We start from the raw sequence: 24,198 nt of genomic DNA, 5'->3' as shown, positions 1-24,198 counted from the left end.
CAAGGTTTACCCAAAAAGAATAATGTCTCCATTACTTATTTTGTGTACACTGGGTCTGCTTACTCAAGGTTCAAATTTAGTTTTCTACTTTATCAAGAAATATGCTATATATTTTTGCAAAGCTTTGGACTTTGTGATGTTTTATTTACATTGTTTGGACTGCAATGTATCTTATCAAATGTGTTTAACTGTAACACTTGTCTTGTTCTCAGTTTCTCATCAGGAGGTTCAGTCTCCTGAATCTCTGTCAGTTAAAGTTGGAGATTCTGCCTCTATTAGTTGTACTGGGACCGATGGAGTTGGTTCTCACATGAGCTGGTATCTGCTAAAACCTGGAGAAACTCCTAAACTCCTGATTTATGAAGGGAGTAACCTTAAATCTGGATTACCAGATCGGTTCAGTGGAACTCAATCTGGACTTATTTTTACACTGAACATACGTAGAGTTCAGCCTGAGGATGCAGGAGATTATTACTGTATGGGGGCTTATATTGGAAGGAACACACAGTGAAATAGAGTCATACAAAAACCTCCCTCAGTCAGACAGCACAGAGAAGAGAAGCTTACATTAGACTTTTGAGAAAGATCATTTGTGCTTAAATATATTTGTCATGGATATACTATCCACTTCTCAGTTTACAGTAATAAAAAATAATCTACACGTTTTACATTATTGTTTAATTTAATTAAGCGGTGCCCTTATTTACACTTTAGCAAATAGTTGATTCAGTAAGAGCTTTGTGTGTCACGGTTGAAATATGGAGAGAACCCAAATGCAGACAAAATGTAAAAATAAACTGAAGGTTTATTTAAACACAAAAACCCACGAGGGGGTAAAACAGGTGATAAATAACATTGGGGATAACAAAACCAGGAAACAACGCTGAAATACAAAAATAACACAGACTCTGATGAAAAGATTCAGGAAACACGAAGGACATGAACTAATACACTGAATCTAGACGAACATACGAGCCCAAGACAGAGAACGAGAGGGCATAATAAAGACACAACTCAAATGGGGAACAGGTGCACATGATTAATTAAACAGGACGAGAGCACATAAGGGAGTAGGGTAAAAGTGACAACACATTGGGAACATGTGGCCAAAGCATACAATGATAATCCACATGTCCCCACACAAAACACAATACTGTCATGATCTTGCCCTATGAAATCAGACCTGAATCTAACACAAAGGTCTGGCAAGACCATGACAGCGACAAGACACTGGGAACACGTGGAAGCCACACACACAATATGACACGTGTCCCCACACAGAACATAGTACTGTCATGGTCTTGCCAAATGCACTCAGACCTGAATCTAGCACAAAGGTCTGGGAAGACCATGACATTATGTTTGTTCAAACATTTTTACAGGTAATTACACAAAAAGTATTTACCACAATTCATTCATCAGCGTGTACGTTGTAAAAAAATTATTTGCTCTCTTAAATTTTTTTTGTTAAATTAACTCAGATTTACAGGTCATTTTAACGTACTATTATGACTATTATTTATTTTAACTTTGTTGTTATCTACAGATGAGTTGTTATAACTTGTAAAATATAGTTGAAAAAAGTCAACTTCATTTTTATAAGTTGTAGCAACTCACCATAAATAAAAGTAAGTTGGCATGACTTGTAAATCTGAGTTGATTCAACAAAAAATGTGAGGCAGCAAAGATTTTTTACAGTGCAGAGACAACCTTGATGAAAACCTTCTCCAGAGCACTCTGAACCTCAGACTGTGGAAAAGGTTCATCTTCCAACAGGACAATAACCCTAAACACACAGCCAAGATAACAAAACACAGCCTTGAACTCTATTAAACATCTTTGAAGAGATCTGAAAATGGCTGTGCACTGACGCTCCTTATACACACTGATGGAGCATGAAAGGTCCTACAAAGAAGAATGGGAGAAACTTCCTAAAAATGTACAAGTGTACCGAACTTGTACTGTAACATCATACTCCAAAATACTTAAGAGTGTAATTGGTGCCAAAGGTGCTTCAACAAAGTATTAAGCAAAGCAGAATACGTAATGTGATTTTTTCCATTTCTTATTTTTAATAAATTTGCAAAGATTTCAAACATCGGTTTAAAAATATAGTTTATAACTTCTGATATTTTATAAAATCACAATAAAAACAATAACACTGATTTGAGCCAAAATGCATTTATTTTGCAACCAAAATATAGGAATCAGCAAATGAATAAAGTATGCTGTTATACAATAAGCTACATTAAAAGCAACATAACCTCTGCAAACATGAACTTTTTTGAATAAGATTTTAATGTAGTATATTCTGTAAATTGTGTGTGATCATTCTGCATCACACTGTTTTGTGTCAATGGTTTGTATGACTGGACTCTGTGAGCTCTGTGTGGCCTCACAGCTGATGGTTTTTGCTGATCTCCATTCACTGTCAGTGAGACTCAGACTGCTGCTCCAGCTGTACAGTCCATCCTTCAGCAGTACACTGGGACTCAGATTCACACCAGAGCTCTTGCTGCTACCATCAACCTTCCAGTTCAGCTTCCAGTCAGAGGGGAAACCATTACTGCCAACACACATGACTGTAGCTTTACCCTGTTTCAACTCATCTCTGGAGGGAGGCAGGACCGTTAGAGTAGGGGGACGATTACCTAGAGAGAGAGAGAGAGAGAGAGAGAGAGAGAGAGAGAGAGAGAGAGAGAGAGAGAGGGGGGGAGAGAGAGAGAGAATTTAACATCACTTTATTACATACAAAACCATATCACAAACCTAAAATACAAAAAGCACCAATGTGACTTATAAAAAACTCACACTGAAAAAGTAAAAACCAAATCACCCTCAATTAGGCAACATAACGCCTCATCACAACACCAAATGTTTTCAAAAGTGACAAAGAGAGAGAGAGAGAGAGAGAGAGAGAGAGAGAGAGAGAGAGAGAACGATGAAAACAGATGTGAAGTTTCTGTTCTCTTCTGTAAAGTCATAAATGGCTTTAGCAAACATTCTGCATTCTGGGTTTCTGTGTTTTTCACTTCTCTTTAACAGATTCTTAGTTAATCAAGCAGATCTGAGTGCAGCAGCCCATTAAAATTGAATTATATTTTTAAACACTTTTAGTAACGTTTAGTTTTACAACATATGTAAAATATAAAATTAAAGTACTTAAAATATTATCTTTAATATTTATGCTTCTAAAACATATTTATACATTTATCTTTTTCATTTGTTTGAGGTAGATTAAGATCTATAGATTAAAGTTTTCAGATAATATTTACTATTAATTACTGTTTAGTATGTGATTTTAATTTAACCAAAACATTTAGAAATAAAAATCAGTTAACATTTCTATTTCATTAAATACTAATTTAAAATTATATCATCTGTCAGTATACTAACAAACAATTAAAATTTGAAATTTGTTTAATCAGATATTTATTATTTGCTTTTAAATTATATATTTTTACATATTTTTCACATATGTGACCATGGACCACAACTCCAGTCATAACGGGACATTTTTTAAAATTAAGATTTATACACCATCTGAAAGCTGAATCAATAAACTTTTTTTGTTAGGATACAATATTTGGCCGAGATATAACTATTCAAAAATCTGGAATCTGATGGTGCACAAAAAAATCTAAATAATGAAAATATTACCATTAAAGTTCCCCAAATTAAGTCCTTAGCACTGCATCCACTCACAAAAAGAAAGTTTTGATATGGTAGGAAATTTACAAAATAACTTCATGGAACATGATCTTTACATATTATCCAAAACGATTTTTGGATAAAATAAAAATGTATTATTTTGACCCAGACAATGTATTTTTGGGTTTTATTACAAATGTACCCATGGTACTTTCGGCTGGTTTTGTGGTCTAGGGTCACATATTAAGATTATTTGGTCCAGTTATACAGTTACAGTTTTGGCTGTCAGAAGATAAATATGATAGCGAGATAAACTTTGGTCAAATAAGAACAAAAATGTGTTCTTTAAAAACAATTGAGTATTCTATGAGTATTCATTTTTTTATAGTATTGCTTCTTTCTTGTTCTGTTATTTTAATATCTTGTGGTAAAAATAAAGTGAGATTTACTTACTTCCAACAGAGAGTCTTGTCCCTCCACCGAACGTCCACCACAGTGATACAAACCCATTCAGCAGCTGTACAAAAACCTCCTGCACTAACACTGAACACTGAACAATAACACTGAATACTAACACTAAACACCAAATATTTTGTTATCAGTTTGTTTATTGACTGCTTAATAATAAATATTCGTGCAAGATAAAACTGATTCATTTAAACTTATTTGTATTATTGTGATGATTTTCTGAATGTAGGATTAACCACAAACAAATATTATATAATACTATCAGACAACTGTTAATTTGACACTAATATAAACAATATTACAGATAAACTAGAATGATGTATATCAACTTGATGTAACTGTAAATTTTACACAGGTGCATGTTATTTTCTTTAATAAAATATTCATGGTCTCTAGTACAGCTTGGTATATCTTAAAACAAGCGCTTCACAGTATAAGAACAATATTTTGTTTAGAAAATGCTGCCTGATCCAGGTTCAGATGTGTAGTCTGATTTTTATAGCGTTTATTTAACATCTTGTTTTGGTTCCTTCACTGAAAGTCCACCACAGTGATTTCTTCTCATGTCTTCCCTTTACAAAAGCTTCTTTTAAAAAAATCCTCAGAAAATGCATGTTTAATTGTTTTATCATTGTAAACCTTGTATTTTGGCCGCAGTCTGCTGAGTGCAGTGTTTTGTATATTAACTGCTTTAGATACAAAAGGTCAATGGAGATCAGCTTTCAGACCTGCAAGCAAGGTTCACACAAAAGCAATAATGCTCCATTTTCAGTTTTCCATCAGGAGGTTCAGTCTCCTGAATCTCTGTTAAAGGGATAGTTCATCCATTAAATGAAAATTCTGTCATTATTTACTCACTCTCATTTTGTTACAAACCTGAATAAATTTCTTTTTTTCTGATGAACACGAATAAAGATATATTACGAATGTTCGTAATCAAACAGTTGGTGAGTCCCATTCACTTCCATAGTATTCTTGTTCTATGGAAGTTAATGGGGCTTACGAATGGTTTGGTTATAAACATTCCTCAAAATATCTGCATTTGTGTTCAACGAAACAAAGAAATGTATACAGGTTTGTAACAACATGAGATAAATCGATTTTCCCTCCAGATATGGCATATTCTTTATCCATTTATCAATAAAATTATGAATGTAATATCTGAATAAAAAAAAAAACAATTGTAACACATATCAAACCCCCAAGATTTTGAATGCAGAAAATGTATATGTATATACCATTATACTATTATTAGCGCAACCCTTTATCATGAAATTATGTACCCATAGACTGTAAAAAAATTCTGTAGAAATTACAGTATTACAGGGTATTACTGGCAACTAGCTGCCAGTAACTTACTGTAGATTTTACATTTATGTTATTTACTTGCAACAGTTTGTTTAAAGTTAAATGAACATGAAATATTTTAGTCTTTATCTTCTACAGTAAGTTACTGGCAACCAGCTGCATAATTACAGCTAATTTTTTACAGTGTAGTCACGTAAATTTGTGAGTCTTTTCCGTGACACTGACACGTTGACGCTTCGGTTTAGGGTTAGATTTGGTGTTTGCGTTAGGAAGTCACTTTAAGTATTGGTTTATACCTTTTCTTCATGATTTATTTCTTTATATTTTATGATTTTCAAACCATTGTCACCTGGTATTACGGTTAGAATTGGGTAAGGATGGCATTTTATTAAAATCTTACCTAGCGACAATGGTAAAAAAATAGGCAAAACAGTTGAGTAACAAATACGTGACAGTGACACGTAAACAGAAATGCATGTTCACGCAAAAATGCAGAAAAGTGTGTCAGTGTGTCACGGAAAAGACTCACAAATTTAGAATAGAATAGAATAGAATAGAATACAACTTTATTGTCCAACAAATTGTCTTTGGTCTCACCAGACCTATAAAACATCATGATACAAAGATTAACATACAGTATAACAACATACCATCATCAAATCACATCGGTGCCATACATACATCTCTCCGCCCATCTTATCCCGTTACTGCAGTTGTATACCTACACTCAGTGTACAATATACTTCCTCTCCTGTAACAAACATTCCAGTTAATGTGGTTTATTCATTATATTAATTGCACTGGGTATAAAAGATCGCTTATATATTTACGTGACTATAGGTACATAATTTCGTGATACTGGGTTGCACAGCAACCACCATGAAACACTGACATTTTAGATATTATCTACACCTGGAGTTTATATGTGTGGCTGTAATATTTGATGTATAAAAATGCATTCAAACTGTGAATACAGTACTATTTCAGTAAAGTAGTTAAAACAGTCACATTTAAGATTACTTAATTTTTTTGGCAGTTTGACGCTTTAAAGTGTTCCCTAATGGAAATAAATAATTTTGTATTTTTTCAGTCTTGCGTTACTGTGGAATTTTGACTCAATGTGAAGCTCAGACAGTGCAGCCTGGTCAAATTGTTCTTATTTACTGTAACATCAGTCAAAGCTTCAAATATAAAAACAAAATTTTTTACAGTTCTTCTCGCCCTATATATTCAGGAGTTTATTACTGGCAGATTGTTTCTTTGCTTCTGTACTACAACATTTGTGTTCAGTGATAACCCATTCAGTGGCTGTACAGAAACAGCATAACACTGTAACCCGACAACTCCGCAATTTTCTATACGAGCATATGTTTTAGTTTAAACTTAAAGCTTATTTAAAATGTTTTTTTTTTATATTTTGAATGTTTGTTTAGCATTTATACTGCTACATATTAAGCAAAATATTAGAGCTTTAAATATTTAATTTGCAAAATACAACAATTACAGTAATAGAAGCAATGATATTATTTTCTAAATATAAATTAGGTTACACTTTATTTTGATAGTCCACTTTAGACATTTTACTAACTATAAATAACTTTGCAACTTAATGTCAACTAACTTTCATTCATTTGCAACTATATGTCAGTTAACTGTCATATTAGTAGACTGTAAGGGTTAGGGTTAGGGAAGAGGTTAGGGTTAGTGGAATAAGTTGACATGCACCTGCAAAGGTATAGACAGTTGAATGTCTGTTGAGGGATCAGTGTTAATAGATATTAAGCATACCATTTACTAATACTCTAAAGATTGGTAGTTGAAGTAGTTGCAAAGTTACTTATAATTAGTAAAATGTCTAAAGTGGATTATCGAAATGAAGTCTTACCATTAGTCACAGGTTTTGAAACCTTTGCCCTGAAAATAAACTCCTGTTAACAGAGGGGTTTTCCTCTATAATGATGCTTTGCATTGACAGCTCATGCTTCAGTGCTCTGCTAGTGTTTATAGACCTGTGAAGATTTTTAACATAACATCAGCGCACACTAAAACACAACCTGAAGCAAAATGATTTTCTTTATATGGGCACTTTGCTTTATCCAAGGTAACTGTTATACTACTTTTGTAACACATCTGCTTAATAATGGTAATGTTTTAATTTAACAGAGATTCTCTTTTCAAACAGATGTTTTGGGTCAGGTTGTTGTGACTCAGCCTGAAGTTAAATCTGCTCAGATTGGTCAAAGCATCTCTATTGACTGTAAGATCAACACTGTAGTTTATAGAAATCCAACGGGGTCAGTATCTAAAGGAGAGTACTACATCTTCTGGTACCTTCAGAAGGCAGAGGGTCCTCCTAAACTCCTGATATATTACACAACAATGAAGCAATCAAGTACTCCATCCAGAATGAGTGGTGGAGGCAGTTTTCATTCTGGAGGAAATGGACTTGATTTTAATCTAAACAACAATAATGTCCAGCTTGAAGATGCAGGAGTTGTTTACTGTTTGAGTGTACATGAGATCAGTAGCAAGGATGTGTTCACACAGTGAATAAGTGGCATACAAAAACCTCACTTGATCAGACTGAGAATCTGATGAACCGAGAATGCAGGGGTTGAAAGGAGAACAAAAATAGAGTAAACACTGTGTATGAGATACACAAACATAAAACACATAATCAGCCTCACTATCATCTATGATGTCATGTATAGTACATTCGCATTTTCTGTTTCATGACACCTCAGTTCTTTTCAGAAAGTCATAAACACATCTGTCAGTCATTCAGTCTTTTCACTTCCCGTTCAGGAATTAATGAATAAAGCAGACCTAAATGTGATATTAAAACATATTTTATGTGTTATTATAATTTCTGCTTAATAATTATTAAATAAAACGCTAGTATTAAGAAAAAAGTTTGACACACATTTGGAAGAGAGGCACATCTGTCAAAATTATTATTTATTTTTCTTAATTGTGTTAGGAAAGGTACATCTGCATTATTATATATATGTAGAGAGAGAGTTTACCCAAATATGCTGTTACATAAGCTGGCTAGCATTTTTTGTTTTATTGTTTTGGGTACAATTCCAGGATGTAATTAAAAATGTTTTGTATTCAGGGAAAACTTCTAGAGAGTTTTGCATATCACTGCTCTTAAAACTTCACTTGTGATCTGTGTGTATTCAGCCGTGCAAAAACCGACAAAAAAACAATGTCTCTTATTCTGATGCTTGGAACTCTGGGTCTGCTTGCTCAAGGTTATTATTTATTTTTATTATTTTAAAAGGAATTAAAATTTCCATTTGTTTTTTAGCTTTAAAATTCTAATTTCTGCTCTTAAATATTATTGTTACCTATTAACTAGCACATAAAAACATCTTCTCTATATTTATATTCAAATTTTTTCTCAGTTTCTCATCAGGAGGTTCAGTCTCCTGAATCTCTGTCAGTTAAAGTTGGAGATTCTGCCTCTATTAGTTGTACTGGGACCGATGGAGTTGGTGATGACATGAGCTGGTATCTACAGAAACCTGGAGAAGCTCCTGAACTCCTGATCCATGATGCGAGTAACCGTATATCTGGAGTACCAGATCGGTTCAGTGGAACTTACTCTGGACTCTTTTTTACACTGAACATACGTAGAGTTCAGCCTGAGGATGCAGGAGATTATTACTGTATGGGGTATTATGGCGGTGGAAGGTGCACACAGTGAAATAGAGTCATACAAAAACCTCCCTCATATAGACAGCACAGAGAACAGAAGTTCACAACATTAGACTGTTGAGAAAGATCATTGCTCTTAAATAAACTTGTCTAGTGGATGTATTTTTTACTTACAGTATAAAAAAATAAATCATCTACACTACACTATTTTACTTAACGATTATAATTCATATACAGTACTTAGTTATACCCCCTCTGAGAAAATTAATTCCTTCACCTCTATTGTTTTTTTTTTTAAGTTTTTAGGCACACTTATTTATACATTAGCAAATAGTAAATATATTTTAGTGTAAGAAATGTACGTTTATATAAACATTTAGCTATCGGTCATTTTATTTTTTTAGAGCTCTTAAATATCTGTCATGCTTAATCCCAACAGAGAACACAACCATACGACTGAAAATCTAACAGTATTTACAATTCAGGCCTACAATTTAAACCGATATAATACAGTGCTATAGATGTTTATGTTACAACTAAAATGTTATAATTCTAAAACATACCAGGAGTTTAAAAATATTGTTTATAGCATCTGATATTTTCTGAAAACACAAAAAAATAATAACGCTGATCTGAGCCAAAATGAATTTATTTTGTAACCAAAATATAGAAATGAGCAGATTAATAAAGTCTGCTGTCATATGCACTACAATAGGCTACAGTAATAAAGCAACAGAACCTCAGCAAACAGTGAAAAATACATTTTTATAAGATCAAGTATAGTATAAATTGTGTGTTTGTGTGTGTGTGTGTGTGTGTGTGTGCGCGCGTGCGTGCGTGCGTGCGTGTGCGTGCGTGCGCGTGTGTGTGTGTTATCATTCTGCATCACATTGTTGTGTGTCAATGGTTTTGATGACTGGACTCTGGGAGCTCTGTGTGGCCTCACAGCTGATGGTTTTTGCTGATCTCCATTCACTGTCAGTGAGACTCAGACTGCTGCTCCAGCTGTACAGTCCATCCTTCAGCAGTACACTGGGACTCAGATTCACACCAGAGCTCTTGCTGCTACCATCAACCTTCCAGTTCAGCTTCCAGTCAGAGGGAAAACCATTACTGCCAACACACATGACTGTAGCTTTACCCTGATTTAACTCATCTCTGGAGGGAGGCAGGACCGTTAGAGTAGGGAGAGCATTATCTGAAAGAGAGAGAAAGAGTGAAAGAGAGAAGGGGGGGGTGAATACTGTGAAGTTTCATAAATGTTTCTTTCACACATTCTGTGTTTTCACTTCCCTTTAATAGATTCTTAGTTAATCAAGCAAATCTTAGTGCAGCAGCCCATTAAAACTGAATTTTTATTTTAAACACATTGTGATATGTTCATAATATACAATATTTAAAATTAAAAGTTAACACTTTACAATAAGTTGTATTTGTTAACAATTAGTGCAATAGCTTACATGTACTATCAATGAAAAATACATCTACAGCATTTATTAATCTTTATCTTAGTTCATGTTAATTTCAGTGATTACTAATACATTTTTAAATCAAATGTTGTAGCTGTTAACATTAGTTAATGCACCATGAATTAAATAACTATATTAATATTATGTAACATTAACAATAACTAACAAGAATTAGTTAGTGCTGAATATTATTGAACTATATTGTTCATTGTTTGTTCATGTTAGTTAATGCGTTTAATAATGTTTACTGATACAAACCTTGTGTAAAGTGTGACCATTAAGATATTTAAAATGTTACTTTCAATAATTGATAAACATGATTTTTGATTACATTACATTTATATCAACAGTATAAAATACATTTCGATACAGTCATAATTGTTCAATAAAAAAAGTTTATTAATGTAATTCAAAAATAAGAGATTAACTTTATGATTTATGTGAGATTAACTTAATTTGTTATTATTTAATAAAACGCATATAGTCAGAATTAAAATCAGCTATTCGTTTTTATATATATATATATATATATATATATATATATATATATATATATATATATATATATATATATATATTTTGTGTTTACTTCTAAATAATTTTTTTAAAGTTCTTTTTGATTTGAAATAGATTTTAAATTAAACTTTAACCTAATGATAATTTTATATAGATACATTTCTGTTTCTTTACAAAGTTAACAAACACATTTAAGCACCATAAAGCAAAATATAAACCAGTTTAATTAAAATCTATTAAACTTTTACCAAATTGTGAATAAAGTTACTTTACATGCTTTCAATGTCTGGAAATTAAAAGAGATTTACTTACTTCCAACTGAGAGTCTTGTGCCGCCACCAAAAGTGTACCACAGTGATACAAACCCATTCAGTGCCTGTACAAAAACCTCCTACATGCTAAAACTAAACACTAAACATTAGCAATAAATACAATATCACTATAGTTAACACAATTGGTTATGTTTTCTTAAATAATAGATATTCATGTATGATACAGCCAAATAATGTGTATTTCTATTAATATTTTATGAGAAATTTTCCTAACTGTAGGCTTAACCACACACACTGTACAAATACAACTAATATTTCTCTATAAGCAAGAGCTGCACAGTAAAAAAAGTATGATGTCCTGAAAATTCTGCTTATTCCTTATTATTACATTTATTTAGCTTCTTATTTTATTCTGCACTTACCTTTGTCTCCTCTGCTAAAAGTCCACCACAGTGATTTCTCCTCATTTATTGACTTTACAAAAATCTCCAGAATAAATTTAATCACCAACAAAAAATCTAGCAATTTGATTTATTACATTAAGTTAAATTCCAGTATACATATGAGTTTGTCTTTAAAAATCATCCGATGAGTTGAAAGTGTTTTGCATATTCACTGCTATACAAAAGTTCACGAAAGATCAGCTTGTATTCAGTCCTGTAAGGGTCACACAAAAACAATAATGTCTCTTTTAGTTATTCTGGGTACACTGGGTCTGGTTGCAAAAGGTTAAAATTTTGTCTTCTTCATTATCAGAATAAGTGTCGTTTATTATTGTTAAGCTTTGTATTTTGTTAAAGCTGTTTTGTTTAAGATTCTTGAACTAAGTGTTTTATAAAGTGTGTAAAAGTATCATCATTAGTCTTTAAATACTTGTTACACTTGTTAAACACCTTGTTTAAAACTCTCTCAGTGTCCCATCAAGAGGTTCAGTCTCCTGAGTTTCTGCCGGTTAAAGCAGGTGGTTCGGCGTCTATTAACTGCATTACATCAGGTGGAATTCTTTATAACTTAAGCTGGTATGTGGTGAAACCTGGAAAAGCTCCCAAACTCCTGATCCTGATACAGATCCAGTTATCTTGCATCTGGAGTACCAAGTCGATTCAGTGGAACAAATTCAGTAGCCGTTTCTCAATGTCAAGGAAGGATCCTCGGAAGCTAGAATTTCGAGGATGCTACGTCATCGACGTCCGTCGAAGGACTGTTCCAATGTCGAGGATCCTTGAAATTTCAGCCAAGGACTGAGTCCTTCGTTCGAGAAATATCCCATATACAGGAAAGGATGCAAATTTGTATCCTTCGCGCTCTTCACGCGCTGAAATCACCCACAATCCTATGCGCGCAGCACCGAAAGCACACCTTTCAATCACGCAATGACGCAATGACGTGCACTTGCTAGCCTGTTCCATTTAACGTGTTTTCCGAATGCTTAAAAGGAGCCTCGCCTAGCCTCTAAAGGAAGTGACTTGAAAGGACTAGTCCTGCCAAGGAAGTATCCTTGACATTGGGAAACGGCTTATATATACATTGATGTCACCGGGTGACTATGATGGGGCGGAACCAAAAGTGGCGGAGAAAGGTTCCGCCTGAAGATGGTTTCCGCCCGGGCCCGTTTTTTAACTACACTATTTTACTTCCTGAGCCGTTTCTCAATACCAAGTACGCCAAACTCGGACTTGTGTCCTTCGTAGTTCGAACTTGCAAGTTCAGACTCGGAAGAACGAACTTCTGACGCGAAATGCATTCTGGGAAACTTCGCTGTCATAAGTCCACACAAGTCTCCTCTGAATGCATACTCGATAAAATGGGCGGATCAAGAACACATCCGGGGATTTTATGTGAACTTGGGCTTGATGCGAACTTTGAATTGGAACAGTACTTGGTCCGCAGCTGATGACGTTTCACAAGTCCACAAGAACGCAAGTACAGACAAGAACGCATATTGAGAAACGGCTCTGGTCTCCCTGACAATACATATTATGAGGGAATGAGCAACAGGTGTGGGGCATCAACGTGACGACCCGTGATTGGAGGAGGAGGAGAGACAAGACACCTTAAAAAGGTCCAAAGGAGCACAATGAAGGGAGTTGTGTTCGGGTGTGAGCCCCCTTTCTGCCTTGGGCAAAATCTTAACCACACGCCCCGTCCCTGGAGGAGCCAAAGGGCGCTGTTGATCCGCGAACCACTTATAGTGCAAGGAAAGAGTGCGGCTGCCAACAGAGGCGAAAAGGACGGGGCTGTGGAAATTAAAGGGACACCACTCCGAGCGTTGTTGGTGGCATTTTGTGCATACGTTGCTTGTACTCGTTGCTACGGTGGAGATCGGCTGGGTTGACTCACATTTATCCCTCAGGGAAGACGAGAGGTCGGAGACGTTGGAGTAAGGAAGTTATCGTGTGATTTGTATGTGGAGAAGCAAACACGACGCTTTTGGATGTATATTGGGAAATCGGTTGGACAACCAAGCGTGAGTAAGCAATCAAAACAAACGCTTTGTGCTATGTAGAAGAGGAGTTACTGGTGTCTGTGAGGGTGTTGAAGGTTACCGGCCCTGCGGAGATTGAAGGTGTAGGTGAGCCGAAGAGGTAACCAGGAGACATAGAGGGGCGTTGTTGACCATATTTACCTGTGAAATCTTTTCTCTCTCTCTGGCGTGTACAACGCCCAACCCGCCTCTCGAGCAGCCAAGACCTAGGCGGCCAAGCCTTAACTTCACGTGGAGTGCGTGTGCAGAGTGCTGTGGTGAGTGTGACTTTTACCGTATGTTTCACTAAGCTTGCTGTGTGTGTGCTGTATTGACAGTAACCGAAGCCGCCCGGGCCCCGTGCAGATTGTGTGAAGAAATAGCACGTTGAGGCCCAAGCCAGAGGAGAGAAGCGAACTAAAGACCCCAGTGTTGTGAGTAACCCACCTGTGCAGTATACCACTTACTTGTGTCTGCAGCAACGCCTCGAAGAGGATTTAACAGTGTCAGTAGTGAGAAACCCTTTACCTCTGTCTGCACGAATGCTTTGGAGGGAACCAAAGACCCCAGTGTTGTGAGTAACCTACCTGTGCAGTATATCACTTACCTGTGTCTGCAGCAACGCCTCGAAGAGGATTTAACAGTGTCAGTAGTGAGAAACCCTTTACCTCTGTCTCCACGAATGCTTTGGAGGGAACCAAAGACCCCAGTGTTGTGAGTAACCCACCTGTGCAGTATATCACTTACTTGTGTCTGCAGCAACGCCTCGAAGAGGATTTAACAGTGTCAGTAGTGAGAAACCCTTTACCTCTGTCTGCACGAATGCTTTGGAGGGAACCAAAGACCCCAGTGTTGTAAGTAACCTACCTGTGCAGTATATCACTTACCTGTGTTTGCAGCAACGCCTCGAAGAGGATTTGACAGTGTCAGTAGTAAGAACCTCCTACCCCTGCCCCAACGTATGCCCTGGAGGCGAGAAGAGGAAGAGTGTTTTAAACTGCCCTTCCCCTTTCCCCTTATGTTTTAATTATTTAATAAAAAAAACTCAGTTTTGTGGTAATCCACGTGTCTGTCTGGTCATTGGGGTGGTCTTGGGAACCTCCTCGAGGTGGGAACTAGAGAGGGGCGTGACCTTTTAGCTATCTTGGGTCCGCCCCGGCCGTGACATTTACAATGAAAATAGAAAGAGTTCAGCCTGAGGATGCAGGAGATTATCACTGTATGGGGTTTTATGATTTCAGTTTTGTTTTCACCCAGTAAAAAAGCCTCACACAAAAACCTCTGCACCCTTGGAGGTTTTTTGACACACGTTTCACTGAAGTGAGCACACACACACACACACGCATGCGCGCACGCACGCACGCGCACGCACAAACAATAGTTTAAAGTAGTATTTTACTGCCCCCCGCCGGATAAAAATGAAAACTGTGGGGTTTTCACAACAAACTGAACTGAAACGACGTCAGCTGTGAGATAAGCAACGTCACGATAATTCAGTTTTTCATAATATATAGTTTTAAAAACAACGTCCACTTTCTGAAACATTGCTGCAGATGAGCACTGCTAAGTTAATCCCCCTTAAAAAAAATGGTGCATGACGCCCCTGCTGCTAACAGATAACTAAACTAGATTATCATGTTTTTAACGTTCACACAGTAGTCTGACTACCTTTGCAAAAGTTGTAATCCAAATTCAGCAGTTTACATAACACAAACGTTTTTGTATAATGGCGAGAGATACATGATGATATCAGTTTCATAATATGAATCAGATTAATGCATCATATACAGCTGTAATTGACACTTTGGTTTATTGCTTGTGAATCTTTATCCATCCTGTTATTGATAGTTAGCAATTTGTAAACACTGAAATGTCTCAACATTTAAGTGTAGTTGTAAAGTCTCTGCAGTCGTTTGTCGCTAGGTGGCGCCATTAGCATGCGTGTTATTGATTCATGCGTTATCACATCATCATACATGTTAGATTATCACGCTGGTAAAGTTTGTATACAAACTAAATATATAAATCCAATAATTGTGGGTTTGATTTGTGTATAAAATTATATTCCCTTCAGCGCAATGTTTATGGTAAGCTATATCAATGTGATGTAAATGTTGCATTGTCAGTGGTGACACTGGAGAGAGGAATGCAATTCAAAGAGTTTTGGAGGTGACGTTTTCCCTATGCATGCATGGACAGTACAACAGATTGTAAAAATGACTTTTGATTGTACTTGCGTTACTAAAAATGTACATTGTGTCTTTTTTTTAATAAATTTGCTCTATGAATGATTTATCATAAATTAATGAATGCTTGTTATTTTGAAAGGCTTGATAGTTTCAGCCAGTCTGCCCAGTTTTATTGTACATGTTGTGACATCTGTTAAAATCATATTCTGAAATAATAGACAGTCTACTACAGTTTATTATAATTTTCCAAAGGAATAAATGCTGAAAAATAAACAAATACAGTTATCAACCGTTTACCTTCTTATTTCAGTAAGATGTAATAGTTTTTTATTGGTTACTGTCTGCCAGACCCTCCATTATAGTTTCAGTAGGATTAAATCCAAATTTCCCATTATAACCATGTGGGACTTTAAAGGGAAATTCTACCATAAAGACTCAGAAGGCAAGTGAACGTTTGAATGACATTTATTACATGTTAAATTAAAAGACAGAAATTCGAATCAGTCTCAAAATAAAAGAGATGCTTGAGTCTCATAAGATTTTGGCATATGCCCCGCCTTTCGTCCGGGTCTAGCTGTAGTCCGGCAGATCCTGCCTGATGTTGAAGGCAGGGGCGGAGCCTACCCCCAAAAGTGAAATAGATCAACTGGCTTGATTGCTAGGATATCAAAGAGATGTCAATCCTGAAACAAAAGAAAATGTTAAGAAGGAATCAGACTTCTTAAGCTACAACAGCGATTTATTGGAACCCCCCCAAAAATAAAGCCACGATAGGCATAGGCATTCACTTCAATGTCTGATTCACACAAAAGGAATAGGATAAGAATTCCAATATGCTTCGTCGTAAAGTGCCACGGTAGGCTTTACATGGATAGGTAGCCCCGATAGGTGATATGTAAAGCCACAACGATCGATAGCCCCGATAGGCAATGTGTAAAGCCACGATAGGCCAAAACAATCGATAGCCCAGGTAGGCGATGTGTAAAGCCACGTGGATTGATAGCCCCGATAGGCGATATGTAAAGCCACGATTGGCCACGATAGGCCACTTGATCGACAGCCTCGATAGGCAATGTGTAAAGCCACGATAGGCCACGTTGATTGATAGCCTCGATAGGCAATGTGTAAAGCAACGATAGGCCACGTTGATTGATAGCCCCGATAGGCAATGTGTAAAGCCACGATAGGCCACGTTGATTGATAGCCCCGATAGGTGATGTGTAAAGCCACGTTGATCGATAGCCCCGATAGGCGATGTGTAAAGCCACGATTGGCCACGTCGATCGATAGCCTCGATAGGCGATATGTAAAGCCACGTCGATCGATAGCCCCGATAAGCGATACGTAAAGCCACGATAGGCAATGTGTAAAGCCACAATAGGCCACGTCGATTGATAGCCCCGATAGGCGATGTGTAAAGCCACGTCGATCGATAGCCCCGTTAGGTGATGTGTAAAACCACGATAGGCGATATGTAAAGCCACGTCGATCGATAGCCCCGATGGCGATACGTAAAGCCACGATAGGCCACTTGATCGACAGCCTCGATAGGCAATGTGTAAAGCCACGATAGGCCACGTTGATTGATAGCCCCGATAGGCGATGTGTAAAGCCACGTTGATTGATAGCCCCGATAGGTGATGTGTAAAACCACGATAGGCCACGTCGATCGATAGCCTCGATAGGCGATATGTAAAGCCACGTTGATCGATAGCCCCGATAGGCGATGTGTAAAGCCACGATTGGCCACGTCGATCGATAGCCTCGATAGGCGATATGTAAAGCCACGTCGATCGATAGCCCCGATAGGCGATGTGTAAAGCCACGATTGGCCACGTCGATCGATAGCCTCGATAGGCGATATGTAAAGCCACGTCGATCGATAGCCCCGATAGGCGATACGTAAAAGCCAAGATAGGCCACTTGATCGACAGCCCCGATAGGCAATGTGTAAAGCCTCAATAGGCCACGTCGATTGATAGCCCGATAAGCGATGTGTAAAGCCACGTCGATCGATAGCCCCGTTAGGTGATGTGTAAAACCACGCTAGGCGATATGTAAAGCCACGTCGATCGATAGCCCCGATGGCGATACGTAAAGCCACGATAGGCCACTTGATCGACAGCCTCGATAGGCAATGTGTAAAGCCACGATAGGCCACGTTGATTGATAGCCTCGATAGGCAATGTGTAAAGCCACGATAGGCCACGTTGATTGATAGCCCCGATAGGCAATGTGTAAAGCCACGATAGGCCACGTTGATTGATAGCCCCGATAGGTGATGTGTAAAGCCACGTTGATCGATAGCCCCGATAGGCGATGTGTAAAGCCACGATTGGCCACGTCGATCGATAGCCTCGATAGGCGATATGTAAAGCCACGTCGATCGATAGCCCCGATAAGCGATACGTAAAGCCACGATGGGCAATGTGTAAAGCCACAATAGGCCACGTCGATTTATAGCCCCGATAGGCGATGTGTAAAGCCACGTCGATCGATAGCCCCGTTAGGTGATGTGTAAAACCACGATAGGCGATATGTAAAGCCACGTAGATCGATAGCCCCGATGGCGATACGTAAAGCCACGATAGGCCACTTGATCGACAGCCTCGATAGGCAATGTGTAAAGCCACGATAGGCCACGTTGATTGATAGCCCCGATAGGCGATGTGTAAAGCCACGTTGATTGATAGCCCCGATAGGTGATGTGTAAAACCACGATAGGCCACGTCGATCGATAGCCTCGATAGGCGATATGTAAAGCCACGTTGATCGATAGCCCCGATAGGCGATGTGTAAAGCCACGATTGGCCACGTCGATCGATAGCCTCGATAGGCGATATGTAAAGCCACGTCGATCGATAGCCCCGATAGGCGATGTGTAAAGCCACGATTGGCCACGTCGATCGATAGCCTCGATAGGCGATATGTAAAGCCACGTCGATCGATAGCCCCGATAGGCGATACGTAAAAGCCAAGATAGGCCACTTGATCGACAGCCCCGATAGGCAATGTGTAAAGCCTCAATAGGCCACGTCGATTGATAGCCCGATAAGCGATGTGTAAAGCCACGTCGATCGATAGCCCCGTTAGGTGATGTGTAAAACCACGCTAGGCGATATGTAAAGCCACGTCGATCGATAGCCCCGATGGCGATACGTAAAGCCACGATAGGCCACTTGATCGACAGCCTCGATAGGCAATGTGTAAAGCCACGATAGGCCACGTCGATTGATAGCCCCGATAGGCGATGTGTAAAGCCACGTCGATCGATAGCCCCGATAGGTGATGTGTAAAACCACGATAAGCGATATGTAAAGCCACATCGATCGATAGCCCCGATAGGCGATGTGTAAAGTCACGATAGGCCACATCGATCGATAGCCCCGATAGGCGAGAAGGCCGTGGAGAACACTTACAGGGCAACGTTTTGCAATTTAGTGCAAAGACCGCAAAGGGCAAGATACGGGGCAATGATATGCTGTATGCAACAAAGACAGTTATGGGGCAACGACTTCCCATGTAGCGTGAAGACCTCGAAGGCAATGATGCGGGGCAACGATATGCTGAATCATAATAAAGGCTGCGGAGGATAGATGCGGGGCACCATATGCAATGTAATAAGTCGGTTGTGGTATCCATGACACAATGTAACCATATGCTGATTAGCGAGAAGGCCATGATACACATCAACAATTTGCAGTATAGCAGTATGACTGCGAATGCTGGATACAGGCAATGATATGCCACGCAGCAAGGAGGTCACGCGAGCCATGCAATGGGGCAACAATATATCCTATAGTGAGAAAGGCTGCGTATGCCATGTCGGAGGCTGTGATGGAAAGCGACAATATTCCTATAAAGCGCGCTATGCCACAGATAAGTTTAGCGAGAAATGAGACATGGTTGAGTAACCTACACCACCACCAGTATCTGCTGGATCGTATTTCGATCATTATGCAGCTTAAAGCTATAGAAACTGATGAAACGTTGCATTTCAAGTGTATTCACTTTTCAAAGTATTTATGTAGTAAAAGATGGGATTTTGGCTATGGCTTTAAATTTCAAGTGTATTGATGGCAGAAAAAAAAAAATTACCTAGGAAAACAGAATCATAACATTAACATGAAATTGATAAAACAAAGAAATTAAGGTTATTGAATTTTAAGATTAATAATTATAGACTAGAAAGATTAGAAAATATGGAAGTAAATTAATCTAAACTGTATGAACTAAATGTGAACGAACAATACGCAATTGAATGCTTAGTGTCTTGACTGGAGTGTTATTAAAATCCTAAAACTACTAGAAGGTGCGGGATCAGGTTATGTCAATAGACCACGATCAATGATAGCCGACACCATCAATTGCCCTTCTCACGCAGAGATTATGAATACTACACAGAAAATGCTTCCAGGATTTGTCCGGAATCATTAGACTTTTGGGTCATTTATTCTGCCGATTATTTTTCGGAGTCATGCTTACTGCGAAAACCCGTAAAGACATGTGATACATGTAAAGTCCTGCACATGCTTGACTTTTAAGCGCTTCTGAAGTTCGCCAGTTATTCGTAACTCGTATTTTAAATGAGATCATGAGGAGCGCGTGATGCGCTGCTCTGTCATGCAGGTGAATGATCTCAGCTTTAGCAGCACGTATAGTGAGCACGCATCGTTTCACACAGAAAACTTTAAACGTGCATCTTTCTGCAATTTGACTAGGTTCTCTTTACGGGAGCGATCCCAGAACATTTACGGGATGTGATTGTATTGACACGTTAGCCTCAAACAATTTTAGAGAACATATTTTAGACCATACTGCGAGTCAGACTTCACCTAAAGTCTTTGACAACATGCGATTGACTTGTTTATCCATTAAAGTTTAACTTAATTATGCTGAACATTTTCACATACCATTCTTACATAACCTGCAGTTGCAACACCAATATGCATAGCATGATTTGCCTCATAAGAAACTTTTCAATAAACGAGTAATGCTTTGACTTCGTTGCACCTGAACTTGTAATGCATGTAGCGTGGACTTCGCACTAGGGTAGTTAAAATGCATGCTGGGTTTAAAATCAATGAGAGAGAGTTCCATTCCCTATTACAAGGTAATTTTCAGACCGCTAAGGTATCAGTGATGTGCAACAAAGTTTTAAGAGGTTTGCAGACGAAAAATCCGTTGAAGATTGAGAAAGTTATGATATTTTTATTATTAGAAATCAGAGGAAAGTTATATGGATGTCTATGGAATGTGTGTGACCGAAATGCTGCTTATTTACATGTTTTTGCTTATAACCTTCTCATTTTATCAGATATGTTCATGAAATTTTAACAGAAGGTAGAACTTTGTTAGTACTTTCAAATTAAATTATAAACATTTGCTGTTTTAGTCAGAATGGGCATCAGACCCATGTTAACCATTATTTTTAGAATGATGCCTGCAGTGGACGTTCTGACATGACGTTCACTGTAGTCTAAAACAAGAACGTAATATGCAAATTTTCGCGATTTATTAAAATACAATCTCCTCCATACCATTACCATGTTTCAGCACCAAGATAAAAGATATATATTGTGGTCCATTAACGTTTCATTATTGACCAGAGTTTAGTGGAAGCACATCGACCGGTTGAAAGTGACACTCAGTTTTAAACCGTTGCTGTGAACTAAAAACACCTCCGAATTGAATACTCAAAATATCAAACGCTTCCGGTGTTCGAACTTGACGTATTTATTGTCGTATTTAGTGAAAACATACTACAACCTTGCGACGTTGACTGAATATTGCATGAGACGCATTAAAAGTACCGCGCGGGCGGAAGCAGATTTTATTCGATGCGCATACCCGCGATGTCAGCATTGCTATATTAAATAGAAGAAATAAATTGTCACATTCCCAGTACTATCGTGTCGGCAATCTCACGGGCTGCGATATAATGATTAAAAAAAATAATTTAATGATGTAACTTACCTCACACCAAATTAAAATGACAGTACATTTAATGCCACAATTCTTATGAAATGCAATCAATTGATTTCAACTATGTGACAGCGTTTCCGACGGTCGTCGGACGAAACATTGATAACTGTACATTTGACCGACATAACCAGACAATCACTCGCAATTTGCGCAAGAAATGCAAGTTGAGCGTTACGACTGCGTGCTTATTCCCGTGTTAGTATGCCAATGTGGCCCATCGTCAGTATTGAGCAGGCTGCATAGTGATATTAACAGTGACATTAACAATGACATTAACAACTAAAATAAGACATCCCGTATATTTTGGTCAAAGACTGCAATAACTGACAAATACAGTAGGTAACATTTAATATGTCCCTTAAATTGGTAGGAACAGGTAGGCACATATCGGGAAGGTTGTATAGGATAGACATATTCAGGAAAATTATGTAAAGCAGTGACCTTACCTTGTTTCTTAGGCAGACACATATGATTTTACACCATTTTGTCGTTTACGCATTTTTTCACCATTTGTTTACAACAAACACGCACAGATAATTAAGACAGTTGCGTTCGGGTCTTTTTGACGTTAACTTATTCACGCGTTAATGCCGTGCTGTTGAGACGCGATCGCCTTTCAGGAGGAATAATGCCGTAAAAAAAATATATCTTTGCTTTACAGAGCCTTCGTGTGGTGACTCGTTTAGATGAGAAGACAAAGATATTTTAGTTAGGAAGACATCACCCTTCGGTGTTTACCATGAACCGTAACTCCTCAGGCAATCAATATGATCAGTGACACCTGTTGCGGCCGAACTTCTCAGCAATCATCAGTGACACCTTTGCAAGCGTCCAGCAGGGCTCAAAATTAACTTTTTTATTTGGTAGCACTGGTGCTCCCAACTTTAAAGAGTTAGGAGCACCAGCAAAAATTTAGGCGCATCCATCCAAAATTAAAAAGCACCACAACTACAATGTAAATGTTAATAGATTTATTTTATTAAAAATAAAACACCACCACCGGGCTTTACACGTCCTATGGCCAGCATTTAAAAGTTGGTCTTCTATTTTATTTTATTTTTTCCTGCATAAATTCCTAAATTAATACCCAAATGCTGTTGAAATAGTATAGCAGCAATAATAATTTAACAATTACAGGTAACATGATTAAGATTACATAGAAAATCTAGCACACACGTAAAACACTGATTAATTCTGACATTACAAAAGTGACCCTAATATAGAAGGCTAATATATATTGGTATTGATAACTGCATTACCAGGATGCTTTTACTACTAAATAGGCAATGTTTTTAAAAAAACAACAAAAACATACCATCAGCCTTGTCGTATTCCACAGCAACATGGACCACAAGGATGTTTGTCGAATGTCCATTCACCAGCGCATGCGCACATACACCATCAAACACACTTCGACAGACAGGTCGGTGTCTCCATCAATAATAAACACATTTGTCATGGCACGTCTTGTGTTTTTGGCACTTTCGCCATGTTTAAGCAAGGTACGTCTGGCGCTTAAAATGTTTTGATTCCGCCACATTAACACAGTGAGTTACATTTTCATAGTGGAGACACTCGAAATCTTTAAGCCACTCTCTCTGAAAGGTTTAACGTCAACTCGTATTATCCGGTGGTGGAGTTACATTTGAATCCGGATCGTAGTCAAAAAATACAGTAATAACATTGGCTGTAATCGGCTCGCTCTCGTCATGCTCGCGACGCGTTCGTCTTTCCGCGCTTCACGGCAACAGAGCCATGGCTCTGCACGGCAACAAGGAATGACTGACGCTCATATTAGCCAATCTGCGGTCTTCATTAAACGCAATAACTTAATGGTGAAATTTGATTGGTTATGTATCGTTGGAGAGAACACTGAACCTGGGACAGCGCCAGCACGCAGGATCACAATCAACTCGCGTCACAACAAAATGGGCAGTCGCACAAATGCTCCCAAATATATTTTAAGGTCGCACAGATTAAATTTCGGTCGCATATGCGACCAAAATGGTCGCAATTTCGAGCCCTGGTCCAGTGAGTTGCTATGGTCGATTACAGTTTACGCTTAACAGGACTGCATTGCATTTTAATCTGTTCATTGAAATGAAACGGCCTCATTCCTTGCGTTTTTGTGCCAAGTTTGCGAGCTTCCCTAAATAAGGGTCTTTGGCAAATATGAGTTGCGTTCGAAGGGACTGGTCAAACACGCCTACCGT

The 24,198-nt window shown here is 38.0% G+C and overlaps 1 long non-coding RNA gene and 3 gene segments (V, D, J or C); 2 read left to right on the top strand and 2 right to left on the bottom strand.

Moving 5' to 3' along the window:
* On the top strand, positions 1 to 439 carry LOC129455696 (uncharacterized). Its single transcript, XR_012359583.1, has 2 exons — positions 1 to 68; positions 213 to 439. It is a non-coding gene; the product is annotated as an uncharacterized lncRNA (long non-coding RNA).
* A 1,732-nt stretch (positions 440 to 2,171) lies between these two features.
* LOC141351498 (Ig kappa-b4 chain C region-like) lies at positions 2,172 to 4,194 on the bottom strand. The segment is given in 2 exon segments: positions 2,172 to 2,651; positions 4,105 to 4,194. A coding segment is annotated over 1 exon segment (252 nt).
* A 3,297-nt stretch (positions 4,195 to 7,491) lies between these two features.
* On the top strand, positions 7,492 to 7,977 carry LOC129455694 (immunoglobulin kappa variable 4-1-like). The segment is given in 2 exon segments: positions 7,492 to 7,528; positions 7,610 to 7,977. Coding segments are annotated over 2 exon segments (405 nt in total).
* Positions 7,978 to 9,721: 1,744 nt separating this feature from the next.
* Positions 9,722 to 11,814, bottom strand: LOC129455691 (Ig kappa-b4 chain C region-like). The segment is given in 3 exon segments: positions 9,722 to 10,288; positions 11,388 to 11,466; positions 11,770 to 11,814. Coding segments are annotated over 3 exon segments (447 nt in total).
* Positions 11,815 to 24,198: the final 12,384 nt, after the last annotated feature.

The sequence above is a fragment of the Misgurnus anguillicaudatus genome, chromosome 20 (genome assembly GCF_027580225.2).
Source record: "Misgurnus anguillicaudatus chromosome 20, ASM2758022v2, whole genome shotgun sequence".
Lineage (NCBI taxonomy): Eukaryota > Metazoa > Chordata > Actinopteri > Cypriniformes > Cobitidae > Misgurnus > Misgurnus anguillicaudatus.
This window is presented reverse-complemented; position numbering and strand designations above follow the sequence as displayed.